This window comes from Castanea sativa, chromosome 1 (genome assembly GCF_040712315.1).
Source record: "Castanea sativa cultivar Marrone di Chiusa Pesio chromosome 1, ASM4071231v1".
Classification (NCBI taxonomy): domain Eukaryota; kingdom Viridiplantae; phylum Streptophyta; class Magnoliopsida; order Fagales; family Fagaceae; genus Castanea; species Castanea sativa.
Genome location: NC_134013.1, coordinates 51,709,293 through 51,729,498, shown reverse-complemented (window position 1 = coordinate 51,729,498; position 20,206 = coordinate 51,709,293). Strand labels below are relative to the sequence as shown.

Sequence of the window (20,206 nt, the reverse complement as noted above, 5' to 3'; positions counted from 1 at the left end):
TTCTTTTGCAGTTGTCCTTAAGCTTACTATGGACCTTGTCAATTTTTTAAAGAAACTTTCTCTGATTACAGAGTTTTTCAAGAGCAATAAGCACATGCTGGTAGATTTCTCCCAAAGAAGCTTGTTGTAGAGTTATTTTTTGAAGGTTCATCATACGAAGAGTTTTATCTCCTAATGTCTCTAGAAAGGAGTTAAGAAAGGTGTGCTTAGAATTGACATCATCCATACCATTAAAGGAGTAGTATTGACTTGACATTCTGTCAAAATGTTTTTCCAAATCTTTCCTTTCAAAAGAGTAACATTTCATCAGTAAGGATTCTTCTCTTGCCACTTTTGTATAATGTGCCATTCAACCAAGAAATTCACTATGAATGATTGTGAAAAAATCTTCAAGAGTTTTACACTGAGCTGCTTGTCTTTGCCTGTATTCTCCAAGATTGATCCACCATTGTCTCATTCTTCCGGTAAGTCTTGCAACAAATTTGGCAATGATTTGTGCAACAGTGTTATTTGGGGCTTGGAGTTCAATTATGCACCATGAATACATGTTAAAAATCTCATTATGCTATTTTGAAGGAGGGGCATTATCAATGGTGAACAAGTGCTTTGAATCTGTGGTTGATAAGTAGGTTAATCTTGTTTGGTAATCAGGGATTAAAGGTGGTGGAGGAAATATTGGTGGTGGTGGTGGAGGTTGTTCAGGGTGAAGGACATCATCATCTTCTTCCTCCTTTGGGTCTGTAATAAATACTCCTTCTAGGTCAAGATCAAACAAGTCTAGATCTATGTCATCAATGACTAGGAGTACAAAAGGTTCTTTTGGGTCTTGAAGGGTAAGGGTTTTAAGAAATGATGAAATTGGGTTTGGAGGATCAGGGTCTATAGCCAACATGTTCATATTTGGAGGTCTTGAAGAAGCACCAACAGTTGGATCTGGGGGTTGGTGTAATGGTTCTTTGTCCTTTTTTATGGGAGAAGGTTCATTTTGTGGTCTGGTTTAAGGTTCTAGTTGAAGTGGTGCTAAGCATGTTATGTTGGGAAAGATTCCACTTGGTTTAAAAGGATTGTGCTTAAGATGTGTCATGGTTAGTGGTTAAAGGTTCTGGTATGGGGAAACTGGGGAGAATGGTGAGGTTAAAGGTATGAACAGATCTTTATACAATGATTGGCGAGGTTGATAAGGCATGTAGACTTGCATTGGAAGAGCTTGAGTAGCCACCTTCTGTGAACTATCCATAGACTGAAGTTGCATCAACAACTGTTTTCTTTCTTTTTCTTTTTGTCCAATAAGAGGGAAGGAGACAGACAAGTCTTTTACTGTGGAGGCAATGGTTGCCAATTCTTGTTCAACTGTGTGTATTTTCTTCTTCAAGTCTTCAATGAGAGAATTTGAGGACGAGAATTTTTGAGTAACTGCTTCTGCCATCTTTTGTTGATTATCAAGAATCTTTGAAAGGACATGGTGTTGTGCCAAAGTATTTTCTGCCTGCCAATTTAAAGCTGCTTCAATAGAAGAAACCTGTTTCTTAGTACTGTCTGGATTGTTTCCAATAGGAATTTTATTTTCCAAACATATTTGGTGTTGGTTTGGGGATGGTCAAAACTTTCAATAGGAGGAAAATTTTGTGAATAGGAGGGTGAAGCATAGTTAAACATGTAACAAGGTAAGATCTTCTATGTATGGGTTTGACTAGTAGGTTTGGCTTGACATTTTGGTATTTGGGGAAAGACTTTCTGGTAGTATGGGATTAATAGAGGTTTCTGGTATTGACTATGGTTTTGAAAATTTTAAGTGCAAAATCTTCTCCATAAGCTTGAGATGCTACCAGTGTCTCTTGCCCACTTGGTAGCATGCATGAGCTGAGCTCATGCAAAAGGTCCAAAAGAAACTAACTTCTACCCTCCAAACCACACTTCCTCAATTTCTCCAATATGTCGCATAGGCTTAGGCCGTGTTTAAAAGAATAAAATATAAGGGTAAATTACAAATTATATCCCTAAAATTTAGAAGTGTTTAGATTTTACACCCTGAAGTTTAGAATTTGAATTTTACCTTCTTGAAGTTTGGGCATGATTGAGTTTTACATACTAACGTTACAGAATTTGGATTTTACTCTCTAAAATTTGGGGGTGTTTGGATTTTACATCCCAAAATTCTAAAACTTTAAAGTGTAAAATCCAAATACCCCTAAACTTTATGGAGTAAAATCCAAATACCCCTAAAATTTAGGGGGTAAAATTCAAATTTTAAAACATCAAATGTAAAATCCAAACACTTCCAAACAATTCCAAATCTAAAATTTTGAAATTTCAGAGTATAAAATCCAAATAACCACAAATTTTAGGTTGTAATTTGCAATTTACCGAAAATATAATATAATACATGAATTAGATCCACAAGAAAGTTTTGCTTGATTGAATCGAGCTTGTAAAAAATGTGCCGCCGAAATGGATATCAACTAAACCTCATAATTTTTTGCATGGAGATCCCCAACTTACGCAACATTTCACGTATTTTCACCCACATGTATTTTCAAAAAATACAAACAAGGAAATTTTACGAAAAAGGTTGAAAGATTTGTTTTTTGTTTTGTTTTGTTTTTTTTTTTACAAAGGGAGAAGAAGAGAAATATAAATTTGTTTGAAAAGAAATTAAAGTATATATGGAGAGATCAACAAAACATCCCATGAAACTTGCACGAATGCAAGCACAGATGCCTTCCATGCAGGGTGTGTTAAATCAGACTCTAAAAGTACTTTGTATGTAGAGTTGTCTAATTATTTTTTTAAATACTAAAATTTAACTTTCCTATTGTCAATTTCAGTAATCAAGTTGTTTTTTTACCAGCTTTCTCATTGTCGATTTTAGTATTCTTAAATATTCATGACAAGAATTTGTATAATCAACCATTTCTTTAACTAAAAATCACACTCTAAAAATGGCTTGGAACTGGAAAAGCTAATTTCTATAATAATAATAATAATAATAATTATTATTATTATATTTATTTTTGCGAAAATGTCGAAGAGAAAAATCTTTTTATTTTTTATTGTAGGAATCTTAAACTTTATTTGTTTCATTTGTAGTGCTTTGCAGTGCACTAATATTCCTAGGATTCTAAAAACACTTTGATCATAAAAAGTTGCTTTAACTTCTTTTACCCCTTTTTTGACATTTTTAATCTTAAAGTAATTGAGGTCATTTTAAACTATTCAGCACACGTTGATCTTGGAAAGTGGAAACTATTTATTATAGTTTCAACTTTTTTTAACAATCTTGAAATAGGTCCTGCAAGACCGGCTTCGGCCCTCTCTCTCTCTCTCTCTCTCTCTCTCTCTCTCTCTCTCTATATATATATATATATATAATTTTTTTTTCTGTTAATAGGTGTTATTAAGTCAATTATTAATAATTTATTTTTAAAATGTTTTAATACTATTTTTATGAAAAATAGAAAAAGTTATCAAAATATTAATTTTTTTTTTCAACACATACTTTCTTAAAGTGGTTCACTAACCATTGCCTTTAAGGTATGAGTTAACATTTTCTTTAAAAAAAAATATTAAAATCTTTTTTTTAGAGAATTTTAACTTATAATATCCGCTTCTGATAATTACTCTTTAAGGAAAATTTACTAAAGTTTATAAGTTTAAGAAAAATTTGCTAGATAGCACTTAACCAAATTTATTTAGTTATGTAACACTTTTTTGGACTTCGAGTTTGTTAAACTCAAGTTCCAAGTGAAACTCGAGTTCCAAAAAAAAAAATGCGACATAATTAAATAACTTTGACTCAGTTCTTTTTTCTTAAATTATTCTTAAAATTATGCTATTTGGCAAAAAATGCCCAATTTTTGTCAAGCTTACATATGTTCATGTGAACAGTTACATGACAAACTGTGGTGGTAGAGGGGAAGTTATTGTGTACTCACAGAGCAATGCTCCCTCCTCTAATATGAGGAGTGGTATTAAATAAATTTTTGTTGTAGAAGAAGTGTTCCCACTTCCCAAATAGTTTTTTGCCTAGAAGACAAAAATGCCAAAAAGTTTTTGTTTATTTTACCAAAAGGGTGCTATGAATCTAGCCATTTGTTTAAAGGAAAACATAAATAAAAAAAGAGATGTTAGAGGAAACTTAATGATCAACACTTTTATGTGCTTGAGTTTTGTCCTTAAATTAAATAGAACCCAGCTACTCAATCCACTTGACTGACTCAGCCAATCTTCTCCTCCACGGAGCCAACAGTGTTCAATCTGGCCCTTCTGGGGGTAGTGTTGCTTGGTGGAACTGAATGCATTGGGTTTCATCTTAACAGATTTTAGCATGTGTTTTTTCACTGCTTTCTTTTATAAAACAAAATACCAACCTGAGGATTCAAATCGGGCTTCTTTTTTTTTTTTTTTTGGTTGAGGGGATCCAACCTTAGTTAGCCGTTATAGACTTGTAGCAATTTGAATTGTAAAATAATGATAGTATTACCAAACGGAAAAAAGGAAAAAGATTTTTTTTTTTTTTTTTAAGGATTGTAATAAGTAGTAAAGAAAAGCTAAGAAAGACCAAGATTCGAGAATCGTATTGTAATTATAAATAAATAATAATAATAATAAATGAATTTAATAATAATTCAATTGACTTAAAAAATTGGGAAATAAAGGTAGAGTTTAGTGGTGGTGGCCATCAGTACAAAACTGTAGGGACAGAAAACGTGATACTTACTGCATCTGAATGATCCAACGGCTCTCTCCTCTCTCTCTCTCTCTAACGGCTCTTTTCTTTCACACATTACCAGCCCGCTCATTTATCAAAATTTGAATCTCTCTCTCTCTCTCTCTCCCCCTTTAATTAAATCAAATCCCAAACATTTTGAAATTGTTCTTGGAAACTGTACCAAGTACCCACCTCTCTTCTCTTATCTCTTAATAGACCATTGCCACCACAATAATTCAAATCTCCGTGCCATTGTTCCTAACATTTCTTCTACAAACAAACACATCAGTTGTGTTTCCTTAGGCTACGTTGGGGCCACACCACAAAACATCATGGGTACTTGTTTCAGTAAGAAGAAAGAGTCTTCTTCTTCTTGTCCTTCTGCTGTTGTTGGTGTTGCTTCAACACCAAAGACAGATCCAGACGTTACCCATTTGAGCAATGACACACGTAGTAATAATGGCAATACCCACAAAGCTAAAGTTGAAAATTCCGAGTTGAAAATGAAGCTGAAGAAGGAGAAGAAGATTGCGCAAGAAGATCGACAAGTGGAAGAAGATGAAAGCGGAGTAGTGAAGAAAGAGATTTTTGTCATCAAGCACCGGAAGAGTCATGATGATAGAGATCGAAATACTAGAAGCCCACCTCCTCCTCAACAAGATAGTCTTGCCTCTACAACTACTTCTAATGAAGTAGTACCTGAATCAATGGCTAACAAGGTTGCAACAGGAGCAGCAGCATCAATTGGTGTGGGTGTGAGGACATCGAGTTGCACGAAAGAAGAGGTGGATGCCATTCTCATTCAGTGTGGTAGGCTTAGCCGAAGCTCTTCAGGCAAGGCTGCTTCCTCTTCGGCTTCAGCTTCTGCTGACCGTGGTAGAAAGTACTCGGGTTCGAAGAGGAGTTACGACTTTGACCGATGTGAGAACGAGGTTGTTGCTACCGTTGATGATGTCCAAAAGAAAGCCAATGTCAGTGATGACTTGTGTTTAGAGGACGAAAGAAGAAACCACCACCGTCAACGCCATCGCCAATCATCGCGGCCATCTTCTTCTTCTCAAGGGAGGAGGAGAACACCCAGCAGAGAAAGGGAAAAAGACCAGCAACAGAGATCCAGCAGCAGAGAGAGGCGAGTGAGTCGATCCCCAGGTAGACGATCATCTGAGACATCCACTCCTGCTAGTACTACCACTGTTGGTGCAACGCACACTGCAAATTCTTCTGGTAATGGTACTAATAGGCCTGGAAAGATGGTTTCAGTCCCTGCTACTGTTTCATCCTTGGTGATGGATAAGAGCAACAATGCTGCTCCTGCTGGTGAATCTGCACCAGGAACTTCTGTCAAGAGAATTTCAGTCAGGAGGAATGCTGGTAGCGATGCCGCAATGGCAGGTTCAAGGGGTGCTGCATCTCCTCGGTCTCAGTCCCCAGCAAGAGCAAATGGTAAGACTTCCAATGACAATCAGCAGCCATCTCTTAGCCGAAGCTCCTCCAGGAAAGCAGAACACTCTCCTTACAGAAGAAACCCATTGAGTGAGATTGATCCCAACTCCCTTGCATATCCACAACCGCCCAACAACAACAGCAAGGTGCAAAATAGAAACAAAAGAGAGACTGAAGAAGGGATTGTTCTGAATCAGGTAATTACTTATCTTTCCTACTCCTATCAGATGTCTAATGCATTCATGCCTGTTTCGTCAATTTATGGCCTAAAAACTTTTTTCAGTGTGAATCAATTCAGTCTTATGATGTATCTGTTAGAATTGTGGATAAATGATTAAATTCAATATTTCCTAATAGCTTAAACTTTTGGAATAATAGGCAATTTATCAGTATGAACCAATTCAGCATCGAACTATTGCCTAGATGTGAGGGGAGTACTAAACTTATGGTTATATGATTAACCATAAGCGTTTGGGATAAGTGATAATTTATCAATATGAACCAGATCAGTATCGATCTCCTGATTTTGCATTTGTTAGCTACACAATATTGATCTCTTGCTCTGAGGTGTCAAATGTATCAATAAAAACATCTTCATTCTCCACTGCAGAAACCAAATGCTGAGATAATAAACAGTAGCAACAACAGAGCTGTTGTTCAAGGGACTAATAACAAAACCAGCAACAGAGGTGCACTGGACAACCAGGTTGTGACTGTGAATTGCATACAGAAGGAACAGCTGGTGGAAGAGGCTAGAGATCAACAACCATCAGCCACCGGTCATGTCACCATTAAAACTGTGGTGGCCTCAGGTGCTGAAAACCCGAAACCCCAGGCAATAACAAGAAGCAGGTCTGGCAGGAGATCCCGAGACCTAGACTTCAATCCTGAAACTTTGTTGAATCCTTCATCATCCTATGCTGCACTGTTGCTTGAAGACATCCAAAATTTCCACCAGAAAAGCAACACTCCTTCAGTTTCTCTCCCAGCTTGTGTCACCAAAGCCTGCTCCATCTTGGAAGCAGTTGCTGACCTTAACTCCACTACAAGTTCTAATTTATCCTGTGCTTTCTCTGAGGACAGGAAAAGTCCAACATATCAATCTAACAGGGAAGCCTACAATTTTGCCTTGGGTGCCACTCTTGTTGGGAAGAGAGTAGCAGATACCAAAGACCCTTTTGTTGTAGAATCTGAGGTAGCAGTCACAGATGATGTAACGGAGCCAAGCTTTCACAAGTATGTAACAGTGAGGAGAGGTGGTGCACTAGTTGGCGGGGCAGATATGGAAGACCAAGAATCCTCAGGTAGCAACAGTTTTGTTGCCGGTGGTCAACAACAGCATTGGGGCTTATCTTCTTCGTCCTGGGAACCCAATTCAGCTGATTCCACTGATTGCTGGACTTCAAGATTAAACACCAGGGAGGAAGATCAAAAGAGTCCACTGGGTTTTGAGGGAAGTGGGTTATCTGAACCAGGCCGCAATATGAATGAAACCAGAAAGAGATTGAGTGGGAAGAAGAGTGATTGTGATCAGCAGCGGAGTGGTGGGATTGGGCGTGGCCGACTTGGCACCAGTAGAGGCCTGCACTCAACTCCTGTTGTTGCAGCTGCTGCATCCACATAAATATAAATAATGAATGACTTTTCAATTTGGTTGTACGTTTGATTTGAGATGAGGATTCTCCAGTTTCTGTTTGGGGTTGCAAACTTGCAACCAATTCCTGCACACTCGCTGAACCAAAGTTGTATTTCATTTTTTTTTTCCTTCTTTTTTCTTCATTTGTAACTTTTTAAAGTCATTCTTCCATCCATAACAGATTTATCTGTGTTCATATTGTTTTAGTGCAAATATCATGCTCAATCAAATTATTTCCATAACTTGGTTTTGCAGTTATAGCTGACATCAAACAACTTGGTTCTTCTTGTTATAAAATACGACAGATTAACCATGTCCCTGACCAGCTACTATAAATATGTAAAATTTCTTTTCACAACAAAAGGAACGCTATAAATAATGAATGACTTTTCAATTTGGTTGTACGTTTAATTTGAGATGAGGATTCTCCAGTTTCTGTTTGGGGTTGCAAACTTGCAACCAATTCCTGCACACTCGCTGAACCAAAGTTTTTTTTTTTTCTTCTTTTTCTTCATTTGTAACTTTTTAAAGTCATTCTTCCATCCATAACAGATTTATCTGTGTTCATATTGTTTTAGTGCAAATATCATGCTCAATCAAATTATTATCATAACCTGGTTTTGCAGTTATAGGTGACATCAAACAACTCGGTTCTTGTTATAAAATACGACAGATATAAAAATTTCTTTTCACGACAAAAGGAATGCTATAAATAAAGCTGCAAGAGTCAAATGGTTTTGAGCCACATTGTGTGCAATCATGGCATGCCTCTGAAATTGAAAAATAGTAAATTCACATTAAAATTTCAACACTGTTGAACAATCTCAAAATGTATTTTACTTCCAATGGACATCATAATTACACCAAATCAATACAAAAGTCTTGAGCCAGTTTCAACACTTATTTTCAATACTGGTTTCTGTCACAAATAACATCAAGTGCATATTTTACCCTGATCCTTCTCCAGAAAAACAAAATTGGAAATAACTAATCCCTAATTAGGGCTTGGGGCTGACATGGGCTTTCCACAAGCAATCTACCATGATACCATAGCTCTGAGATAATAGCTCCAACCTTTTTACAGGTTTGCATTACTACTTGAACGGTTTATTGATTCATTCTAATATGTATCCAAGTGTATATTCATACATACTACAAACATCTCCAAACCAAGTCATGAGGATTAAGAGGTAGCCTTCAAACGAGCATTTCTTTCCTTTCGTTCAAATGTCAACTCAGCCCATATTGATCATATGCTTCATTCCACAGCATTCAGATGAGCATTGCATTCCTTTCATTCAAATCTTAAATCAACCCATATTGATCATAGGCATGCTTCATTCCACAACATTCCTATAGTTAACCATGTATATTGCAACCAAAGTAACAAAAGCCCCAACTAGTTGCAAGGGTGAGAAGGTCTCACCAAGATATAAAAACCTGGAATTACAAAAAAATAGAGCACATATTTTTTTTAGAAAGCTAATTATGAAATACCAATAAGAAAATGAAAATAAAAAATCACTGGTAATCAATTGTTGGTGTGGTTCACTTTGCATTAGATAAAAATTTGATAGCATTACAGGTTCATCTTCCATACAGTTGGATGACCTTACCCAAAAATTGAAGCAAACATTGGGGTTAGAAAGGTAAGGGAGCTCAGCTTTGTCAGGCTACCTGAAATACATTAGCAAATTCATATCAATTCCCAACTAGGAGCTCAAAATCAAATTTAGATAAGTGTAATGTGAAAACAAGAGACTGTATCGCATCTAATTAAACATCAACTGATAATTATTAAATGGATAAAAACAAAAAAGGGGGCAAATGATAAAATTGCTGGCAGTTTTTATTAATATTTTGCACAGATAACTTTTATCCCACTATGATATTTGAAAAAAGTTGAGACAAAGGTGGACAAAGTACACTCATCAGAAGTGCTAGAAGTTATGTACAACTCAAAATAAACTTTGTTACCATGTAAAATTTCCAAAACAAGGGATGTTATTGATACAAGTTTTGGTTGATTACCATTGAAGCCTTTCTTTTGGATAACTAGGGTCCTTTCTAAAGAAGAGCCTTTGGGCTCACCTCGCTAGTAAAACCTATGACAATTGACCCTACCCACTAGAACCAGTTGTCGGGTATTCAGGGGTATTCACCCCTAATGGGCTAAGCAATCTATGCTCATAGCCATAAGCATTGAAACTATGTAGGCTTGATGTTATTCAGGTAGCTAAAGTTAGGGAAGTAATTCATATTTACAAAATAATCTTAGGAAAGACGATAATTTTATGCATTTGAGTGATAATACAATGCACCTCATTCTACATACTCTTTTCGTAAACAATGACAGTTTTAACTTTCACAGATGTAAAGAACCAGTGTAAATCTTAACCTCTGATTGTCTGATTCTTAAATGTGAAACATTGTACAAACCTTAACACTCATTCTGCCATGAACCTATTATAAATAGGTAGATTTATTTGCTAAATCATTAAAGTTGTAAAATAAATTGTATGTACCCAAAAGAGTAATGTTATAATCAAGTATTCATTAGCTATTATCTTCCGTACTCCCACTAGATAAATAGTTTGGTTCCACCAATAAATAAAAAAAATTTAATACAAACAAACTACTTCAATTTTCTATTCAACTTGGAACTAACAGTCAAAAATAAACCATAAGAGAAAAAAATAAATAAATAACTTTTTTTTGGGGGGGGGGGGGGGGGGGGGTTGTGGGGGACATGTAAATTGTAAGGGAAGAAAATAAATTTGTTCTCAAAATTAGGGAAAGATAGTAATGAAAGTAGAATTCTAAGTTTCAATATGAAATTAGGTTGAGAAGATTAAACTAAAACAGAAATTTAGAGATGACCTTTTGTTGCATTGTAGAAAAATACACCATAGCTTACAGCACTTCCAAAAATGGAAGTATACAGGAGTGCCAAAGCATCATTAGCAGTGAACTCCTTAAGACTCCCAGTGACAGCAGGATCATGATTAAGAATGGAGAATATCACAAGAGGGAGGCCACCAATAACCATGTGCTGCAACAAAATAATTTGTGTTAGTCTCTCGAAGCTCTATTTTTTTCCCCAGAGCATTTAAACCAAAACTTGGAACATCCTACAGGCTACAACTTCCCAAACACAAATTTATTATGAGATTTATGATTATAATTGATGATTAGAATCATGAGTCACATGCAATATAGAAATTAAAGAGGCAAGAAACAAAGCCCATCAAAATCTAAATTTAAAAAAAGAAAAAAAGGATGCTAACTATGTATAAATCAAAACTCTTAATGATATAAAAACTTATAGGGGGAAAAAAGAAAGGAAAAACATTAGTTCTCCAGAACATCTTGAGTCAGGAGTAGAATAAGTCAATTTATAATCTTTAACACCAGCTTGTATTTACTGAAAGACATGCTAACTTCAGAGTTAAAATTTTAAATTTGTTTACTATTAAAGGTAAGAATGCTCAAATAGGATCCATCAAAGTTTCAAAGGCGCTATAAAAAATGCTGAGGTTAACTATCAGAGATTAAGATATGAGTGAGTTACTATGTGGGATGGTAGAACCTACCCATCCAGTTGCCATAATAGGATCAGAGTACTTGGAAACCCAGCGGACCATGACTGTGCCAATTGCCATGCTCTGAGCTGCAAGAAGCATCCACCACTCCCCACTTCCCCACAATGTAAAGTTACTGCTATCAAAAGAAATTGCAGATACCTGCACAACAAAGCTTAGCATCATCCAAAAGCAATAAATTGCAAGTCAATAGATTTCTAGAAAATAAAGGTTTCAAAAATAGTAGCTCCAAGTTATGAAACTCTTCTATACTATGTCAAGAGAAAAGTGTGACAAAATTTTGTATGATACATTGCAAGTACAACAAGTGAAAAGTGAAGAGAAGTGATGGGTGCTTTCATTGAGCTTTTTGCTTGGACAAAGGAATAAGAGGAGGGAATTTGACCCGATCTAATTTACAGAACAAAAGGAAGAGTGGATCTGCTGTAAAGAAGACATCAAAATGATGGCTGCTTAGTACACCCTCATGAAAGCCATATCTGATTCTCTCTTCACCTCCTTGAGAGAATATCATAGAGAAAACCAACCCCACTATCTAGTTAGCAAATAATTATTCATACCAACAATAACCCAGTTTGCTCACCACCAAGACACAAATTATTACCATACAATCATTTCCCAACAGTCTATGACACATTATAACACTCTTTTCAGGAAGATAAGAGACTGAGGGCCATTAAAATTTATTTGGTCATGCGTGAGGCTTCACAATTCACAGAAAGCCTCAACATCTAGATATTGTTTCAATTGCTTGGCTTATTCATTGGCATTTTAAACCATGATACATTATGTTGTGATAAGTGAGGTTTCACGTCAATCCTAAAGATCTTGATTAGCTTTCATGCTTTGCTTCCCCCTATCCAGCTCATAAGCTTGCACACAACAACCTCACCCAACCCCTGCCATAGGAAGTCTGATGCTTTCTGAGCCTCTCCATCCCCCACCATTGATTGTTGTACTTAATGCTTGGTTCAGTTTGCCCACCAAACACTACACATCTGTTCTCTATAAACTTACCCTACAATACCTATGTCACTTAAGCTCACAGATTTCATAGTAGACTAATAAATCACTGCCAACAGACACTGATGTAGGAGTCAAATGTAATACTTGGAAGATGTTGACATGGCGTGGTGACGTGGCATGAAGGAGTGACATGGCACATGCACTTGCTAGATTTTAAAAAGTTGTTAGAATTAGAAGCCATGCGCTATATTAAATATAGCATGTCATTAATACATTACAATTGTATTCTAGCATGTGATAAATGTGAGTTAGTTATGGATGAACTCTTATTGTTATGGATGAACTCTTATTCCATCTAGTTCCAATTCATATTACAGCCCATTATATTTCCCTGCATCACACTCCCATTTCCAACCTTTATAGCAATTTGTTTAACAAGTAGTAAACTGAACATCATTCATAAGCATAGTTATTCCCACTGTTAAATACCTTTAATTTGAAAGGTCATCTCCTCTAGCTTAAACACAAAATCATAAATCCCAATTGTAGGCTCCCCTTCTTTGGTGCAACTAATCAAGCATCCTTGAGCAAGCCAGTAGGAACAGAGAAATACTGATAAAGAACTAGGTACTTTAGACACTGCCCAACATTACCCCTGGTTAGACCTTTGAAAAGTATATTGAACTTCCAAAAGTAGTTCAAACACATCATGTTAGTGTTTGAAATTTCTATTTTGATCACAATGTGACTTAACTAATAAAATTCAGTAAATCGATATCTAGCTTAAGCATAAGTAACAATCCAATCTCAATTAACAAATTCAGTCATAGTAATAGTAAAGCAATAAAGCAAAGTACACTGCAATTCAGTAAAAGTAGACTGCAATTCAGTAAAAGTAGAAAACCAAAGAAATGATTCTTCAATGGAAAAACCACTCCAATGATTATGTACCCCACAAGGAAATTCACTATAAACAAAGGAGTTTACAGAATAATTCATAAAATCTTTGTGATTAAATTCTACTGACCCAGCTGACAACTTGTTGACATTACCACAGCAATTCCAAAACCTTTAGACTTCTTCTATTTGGGTCCCTTCACATACAACACGTTTCTTTCACACCGGGACTCTGGGATTACAGATGCAGTGCTGAGAACTCTGTGGTTTCAGCAGAGCATGAATTCTCAAGGTTCTTGGTTAAAGGTATTTCATAAGGATGCCAGATCAAGAACTAGAATCAATGGGTTTATGGTTTTGAAACAAGGGAATGGCTTTCAATAATACACAGTGATATGGCTGTCTCCCTCCATTAAAAGGACATGGTTTTAAGTAATTATAAGTAGGGTACTGGAGAAAATTTTTCAAACTGAACTTGGAAAATAATGTCAGACTTTCTCTCTTGAGCAAGGGATATACAAACTTTTGGGTTGAGTTGTTGTTTCGCTTGAGCGAGCATTACAATTTTGCTCAAGCAAGAAAGTGAGCTCTCGCAGATTGTACTTCTTCAAGCAGTTACAACCTTTACTTGTTCTTCAACAAATGGCCAAGTATTACAACTCTTTTTTTCATATTACATTGTCAACAATATTACTGATATAAATCTTAACAATCTCTGCCTTTGGAAATTCCATGACAAAACCCCCATTACATACTCAAATAGTACAGTAAGTCTTGATAAATGACAGACCAAAACAAGGACTCACTACCAACAACTAGAGACTTTTATAACCTTAAAAATAAAAAATAAACAAATTATGTGTCTTTGTCCTGAAATCACGAACAAACCAATAAATATGCACTAAGAATAAAGCAGGAATAAACTGCAATTCATAGTCACAAGATATTCGGTTAATAGATGAATTTGACTTGCAAACCATACAGAGTATCAATCAAATTCACAAATACCAACAACAAACGGAAAACATCATTCCCAAAAAAGAAAAAAAAAATACAAAAGTATCTTCCTGAGTACAAAAAGATCAATGAAGCACAAACAGCAACACACCAAAGTTACCTAAATCAGAGTTTTCTAATGCTTAACACTACTACTCTTATGAGTAGTCTGCAATTAAAGGAGATATTTGAAGCCAAAATAGACAAATTGAAAAAAGAAACCTAAACTCAAAAGCATTTTGCATTTACATGAAGGAACATCAATGTCTACCTCAAGGAGTAAAAGTCCTATGACACCAAGTACAAGCCCTGCGCCTCCAACAAACCCAATGGACTCACCAAATAACAAAGATGCAAGTATAGCCACTGTTAAAGGTTGAGAGTCAATTATCACCTGCATTTTGGAAGATGTAGTTAGTCAAAGCAAACAAAAAACCTATATATTCATTTTTCACCAAAACTGGTAAATGTAAGGAAATTTATGTCCCTTAAATATTCTTAACTTTTAATTTATACCACCTGAGGAATTGCTTTCTTCCAAAAAAAAAAAAAAGAATCATCTATGTAATTGGTCCTCGGGAAGAAGTGTTTGAATCCATATCTATATAAATGCTTACCAAGACGTGTTGTGAAACAATTAGATATGAAAACACAAGATTGTTGAAAATAAATAGCAAAGTAGCAGTAATAACAATAAAGACAAAACCAAAAGTTGATTATTTTTTTCCGAAAGTTACAATGGAGGAGGGAAGGATACATAGGAAATGTAAATTGAGGTACAAGGCTCTTGACAACCCATAATTTACAGGACAAAAGACGAAACTTGGAAATATTAACAGTTACAATCTTTGGTGTGCGTGCGTGAGTAATAAAAGTGACAACCTCAAAATGAATAGAAATGTAGTAAAAATTCAACGAAACAACAATTAAGGGTGCATTGTGGAAAAACATACGCTACCCAAACCAGCTGATGTCTTCTGTAACCCTTCAGCAAGAAAGCCCTGTGTCCACAAATACCATCACTACCATTTGTCATTAATTACTAAGAGCAAGCAAATTTTATTAACAAATTAATAAGTAAAGGTGATCACCTGGAAACAAGTGGCATCAACAAGAGCGAAGAGAGTGATGGAAAGCCAAGCGGTGAGTCCAGAAGGAAAGGGGCGAGCACGCGAAGCCGCGAATGCGATCAAGAGAGAGCCAGCTGGGATGGTACGAAAGGCGGAAACGAAGAAAGGGCCACACTTTGGAATCACTTCTTTCATGGCCACCATAGCTGTGCCCCAGAAGAAGAATGGCGAAACTAGCACTGCCCATTCCCATGCTAATTCTAATATTCCTTCTTCTTCTTTAGAATTTTCGTCTAAGACAGCAACGGCTTTATTATTATTAGTATTGTCCTGTCCTGTACTCACGGAGTCAAAACCAACAGCTTCTTGTTCTTGCTGTACTTTTTCTTCCAAGTCGGTGTTAGTTGTGTCGCTGGTGCATCTGACGATTATATCTTTGAAACCAGTGAAGTTTTTCCTGTTCTTGGCGTTGTTGTTGGTGGTGATTTTTTTGTTGTGGTGTTGAAGCTGAAGCCTGGCCTTAATTTCAGTAGAAATCTTGAAAGAAGAAGAAGAAGAAGGTGTTGAAAATGAAAAATTATGGAGGGGGAGAGGAGCATAACAACGGCAGTAGCTGGGGTAAAACGCAGAGCTGGAGGACCACCGCCATGACCCCATTTTCCTATATCTTGTATCAAATGCGCTGAACCACACACACAGAAAGAGAGACAGAAACGTTCAGGAACAGTTTACAGTTATACAGCTTAATAAATTCAGAGGTAAAAAAATGTCAAATTTACATATTTTTCATTTTTGACCAAAAATTACCCACATTTTAGATCAGGTAAAATTATGAAAGTACGAGGGTACAGTTGTGGACGTTCCAAAAATATTGAAAATTATCGGTTTCGTGTGGCACATTGGATTCTTGGCAATGGGACTCCTCCTATGTGTTTGTGTATCTAGAATAGGGTGTTTATGTGATTTACTTTCTCTCATTTTTATTTAGGTAAAATTTAGTTACAAAATTAATTATAGTTTTAAGTTATAATTTTACTCAATATCTTTCTATTGCAGATAAATTTTGACAAATCCATTATTAGATAACATTTTCTTTTATATTCTTCATACTCATAAAAATTTTAGAAAATTAAATATCAATAGTTATGTCATTAATAAATTTTTCAAATTGCAAGTTTTTGTAGTTTAAAATTATGTATAAAATATAAACTTATAGATCATATAGTAAGTAAGATCTGATTGGTACAAAATTTGACATGTATATTAAGAGCATAAAAATATGCAATTCAACGGTTAGATTTTCAAAATATGTAGTAATGTTTATTTTATTGAGTAAGATTGTACCTTTAGGATACAACCAATTTTGTAGCTAAACCTTTATCCTTTTTTATTTTAGAAACCGCCACCAATCATTAGTTTTGTATTAGGTGTGATTGGTCACCTAAATGTCTAATTTTATTTTAAGTTACCTAATTAACTAAACTAAATTTTAAAGGTTCATTAACTAAGATAAACCAAAAGTCTTTTAATCAAAAATCTTGGACTCGAAAGCTTGGTTACGTGTGGGGAAGGTATTAGGTATCCCACAACGCCTATCTGAAAATAGTTCATTATTTTAGTTTATTTCAAACATAATTTTTTTTATGAAAAAAATAGAATACTTGGTCTTTTGATTTTTTTTTTAAGTTTTTTTTTTTTTTTTTTTTTTTTTTTGCAAACAATGTACATATATACACATATGATTAAATATTGCCTCATCACCAAACGCAACCATGGAGGGGGCCTCAACCAATGATATGACCGGACAATTCTGGTAAACAATTTGGAGCCTCGGTATACCTACCAAGCTAAAAACTTTTGCATGGAGAGCAAGCCGTAACATCATCCTTACGAAGGTAAACCTTTGCCGTTGCAGAGTGATCGACAATGCAACCTGTGAAGCTTGCGGATTGGCTGAGGAAACAAGTGGGCATTTGTTTTATGATTGCACCAAAGCACATGAAGTATGGATGGCCACAGGAATAAATTTTGATTCTACGGGTGTGAGCTTCAGAGAGTTTATTGACATTCTCTGGTATCTGCTCTTTGTGCAGCACATGGGTAACGATTTGATTGAACTCATTATCACAATAGCGTGGTGCATGTGGTACACCGTAACAAGGCAAGGCTTGGATCCACTAGACAGACTTGCCATGAGCTTATCCACAATGCACGGTCCATCCTCGATGAATTCCAGCTAGCTCACCTTGCCCGGCCTCTCTTCAAAGAGCAAGCGGATGCTCGTTGGATTCCACCATCCCATCCATGGTACAAAGCTATTGTCGACGCCGCACTCTTCCTAGACCTTCACACCATCGGCATTGGGGTTATAATACGTGACCATGAGGGATCAATGATAGCTACTTTGAGTAAGCATTTGCCTTTACCGCAGGGTCCGTTAGAGGCAGAAGCAAAAGTTGCGGACGAAGCAGTCTCCTTTGCATGGGACGTTGGGGTTAGGGAGGTGAATTTTGAGACCGACTCAAAGGTAGTCTCTGATGCTCTATGTGGTACCATTACACCTCAAGTTACAATTGTGGACATCATTGAAGGAACTCTTCACCGACTGCTAGCCTTTCGACGAACTCAGTTTCAACATATAAGACGGACAACCAACTAAGCACCACATACCTTAGCACGTCATGCTAAAGAAATTAGTGAATTTGTAATGTGGATAGAGGAAAGCCCACCTTTTCTTGATTCCCTTGTGTTTCAGGAAGCTATGTAGCTTATTCTCTTCTTTTCAATAAAGTTTCAGTATTTCCCATATATAAAAAAAACCCACTTATTCATTTTATTATTATTATTCAATGTAAGACTTCACTCACATGTGTATGGTGTACAACCAACAAAGAGAGAAAAATCCAAATTATGTGAATAAGCTACAAGCGCACTATAAAATGGACACCGGCTTTATTAAAAGTAATTAATGACGACATTGTAGATTTTTAAAAAAATCTCGTCACCTTTTTTTTATTTTTTTTTATGAATAAAATCTCGTCACCTTAGACAAAACGTAAGGTTAAATGTATATCACACTATTACTTGTTTTGACAAATCTATCATTTCACTCTATAGTGCCGTCACCAATTTATTTATATTAGGATATCAACAATGCTTCCAACAAAAAAGAAATCTCAACCCAAAGAAGTTCTATATAATTTAAAACTTTACTATTTCCAATTAAGTCTCTATTTGATATAAACACATATTGAAGTAAGCACGAGTAACCCATACGAAAATGCAAGAAAACCAACCCCCCCCCCCCCCCAATGAAATACCATCAAATGCCCAAATACACAACTAAAGGTATCCAAACTGCACAAAATACTATCTAATGCCCCAATCTATTTTGATCTAGTTTCTTTGCCAAACAGGGACAGAACCAGGATTCATACCTGGGGGGGGGGGGGGGGGGCCAAAGCTTAAAACCAAAAAAAAAATTATGAAAATTAAAACTAATATCTATTTCATATTCAACAAAATATTACATACAAAATAAGTATTTCTTAAACATTTCATTTTATAAAACACATAAACAAAGTATAACATACAAAATAAGTGTTTCTTATTTTGTGCGCGATTTTTGTTTAGTCCATATTAATTTTTTTATTTTGTTTTTGTAGTTAAAGGGGGCATGAACTTTATTTATTTATTTCTTTTCTTGTAGGTCAATATCTAAATATTTTAGAGGAGGAGAGACATATATATATATATATATATATATATATATATATATATATATATATATATATATATTTAAGGACAAATCTTAATTTTTTTTATACCTATTTTTGTTTTTTTATAGCTTATATGCATATATTAGCTTCTTTTTTTTTTGGGTTGGGTTGGGTGGGGTGGGAGGGGGGGGGGGGCATTGCCCCCCTCTACCCTAGTGTGGGTCCGCCCCTATTGCCAAATGCACCATTATGTGTCGAAGACGAAAGTGTGTTCGATTCTTCAGAAGATATTAATTTTATTTAGAGAGAGAAAGAGTGTGTGTGTGCACGTGCGTACGTGCACATATTGAACGTAAGAAACACATATTGAACTAAGCACGAGTAACCCATACAAAAATGTAAGAAAACCAAAACCCCCCATGAAATACCACCAAATGCCCAAATACTGAATTAAAGGTATCCAAACTGCACAAAATACTATCTAATGCCCCAATCTATTTTGATCTAGTTTCTTTGCCAAATGCACCATTATGTGTCGTAGATGTAAGTGTGTTATGATTCTTAAGAAGATATTAATTTTACTTAGACAGAGAAAGAGAGAGTGTGTGTGCACGTGCGCACGTGTGTGTTTTGGGAATACACAATTTTGAGGAATGAGTCATTACCATTACATGTAAAGTTTGAGGTAGCTTAATTAATTAGAGGGTAAATAGTAATTTTCTACTGTTAGATCTAATAGAATCAACAATTTAAAAAAAGTGTAGCTTTAGTAGAATTACACTAGGTGTAATTTAAACCTACCTCATTTTGGAATTGGAAACAGTATGATACATATTGTTCACTCTTAATTCTTGATCTCAAAAACAAATTCTTAGATTTTTCTTTTTCATTTGAAACTTGAAAAATAAAATACATATATATTAGAAAATAAAATAAAATATTCTTAAAATTAATATGATTTAAATGAAATTTCAACATGCCTATTAAGAATTCTCAATGCATCCCTATGACATCAAATTAATACAAAGTGCTTCTTAAGTGTAATGACTCTGCCCCAACTGTGTAAATATTGTCCGCTTTGAGGCTTATATCCCTTACGGTTTTGTTCTCCCTCAAAGCACACAGCAATAGGGGAAAAGACCTCTAAACATTAAAGGAAGGTCACTCTT

At 35.5% G+C, this 20,206-nt stretch overlaps 2 protein-coding genes across 2 annotated transcripts; one reads left to right on the top strand and one right to left on the bottom strand.

Annotated features, from left to right (window-relative positions):
- The first annotated feature begins 4,877 nt into the window (after positions 1-4,877).
- LOC142622437 (uncharacterized protein At1g65710) lies at positions 4,878-8,029 on the top strand. Its single transcript, XM_075795934.1, has 2 exons — positions 4,878-6,348; positions 6,762-8,029. The coding sequence occupies exons 1-2, from the start codon at positions 5,041-5,043 to the stop codon at positions 7,773-7,775; spliced, it is 2,322 nt and encodes a 773-aa protein (XP_075652049.1). The 5' UTR covers positions 4,878-5,040; the 3' UTR covers positions 7,776-8,029.
- A 523-nt stretch (positions 8,030-8,552) lies between these two features.
- LOC142622945 (WAT1-related protein At3g02690, chloroplastic) lies at positions 8,553-16,031 on the bottom strand. The gene is made up of 7 exons (XM_075796515.1): positions 15,340-16,031; positions 15,202-15,249; positions 14,520-14,642; positions 11,381-11,530; positions 10,668-10,839; positions 9,404-9,464; positions 8,553-9,227 (listed from the first exon to the last, which is right to left on the bottom strand). The coding sequence occupies exons 1-7, from the start codon at positions 15,973-15,975 to the stop codon at positions 9,125-9,127; spliced, it is 1,293 nt and encodes a 430-aa protein (XP_075652630.1). The 5' UTR covers positions 15,976-16,031; the 3' UTR covers positions 8,553-9,124.
- Positions 16,032-20,206: the final 4,175 nt, after the last annotated feature.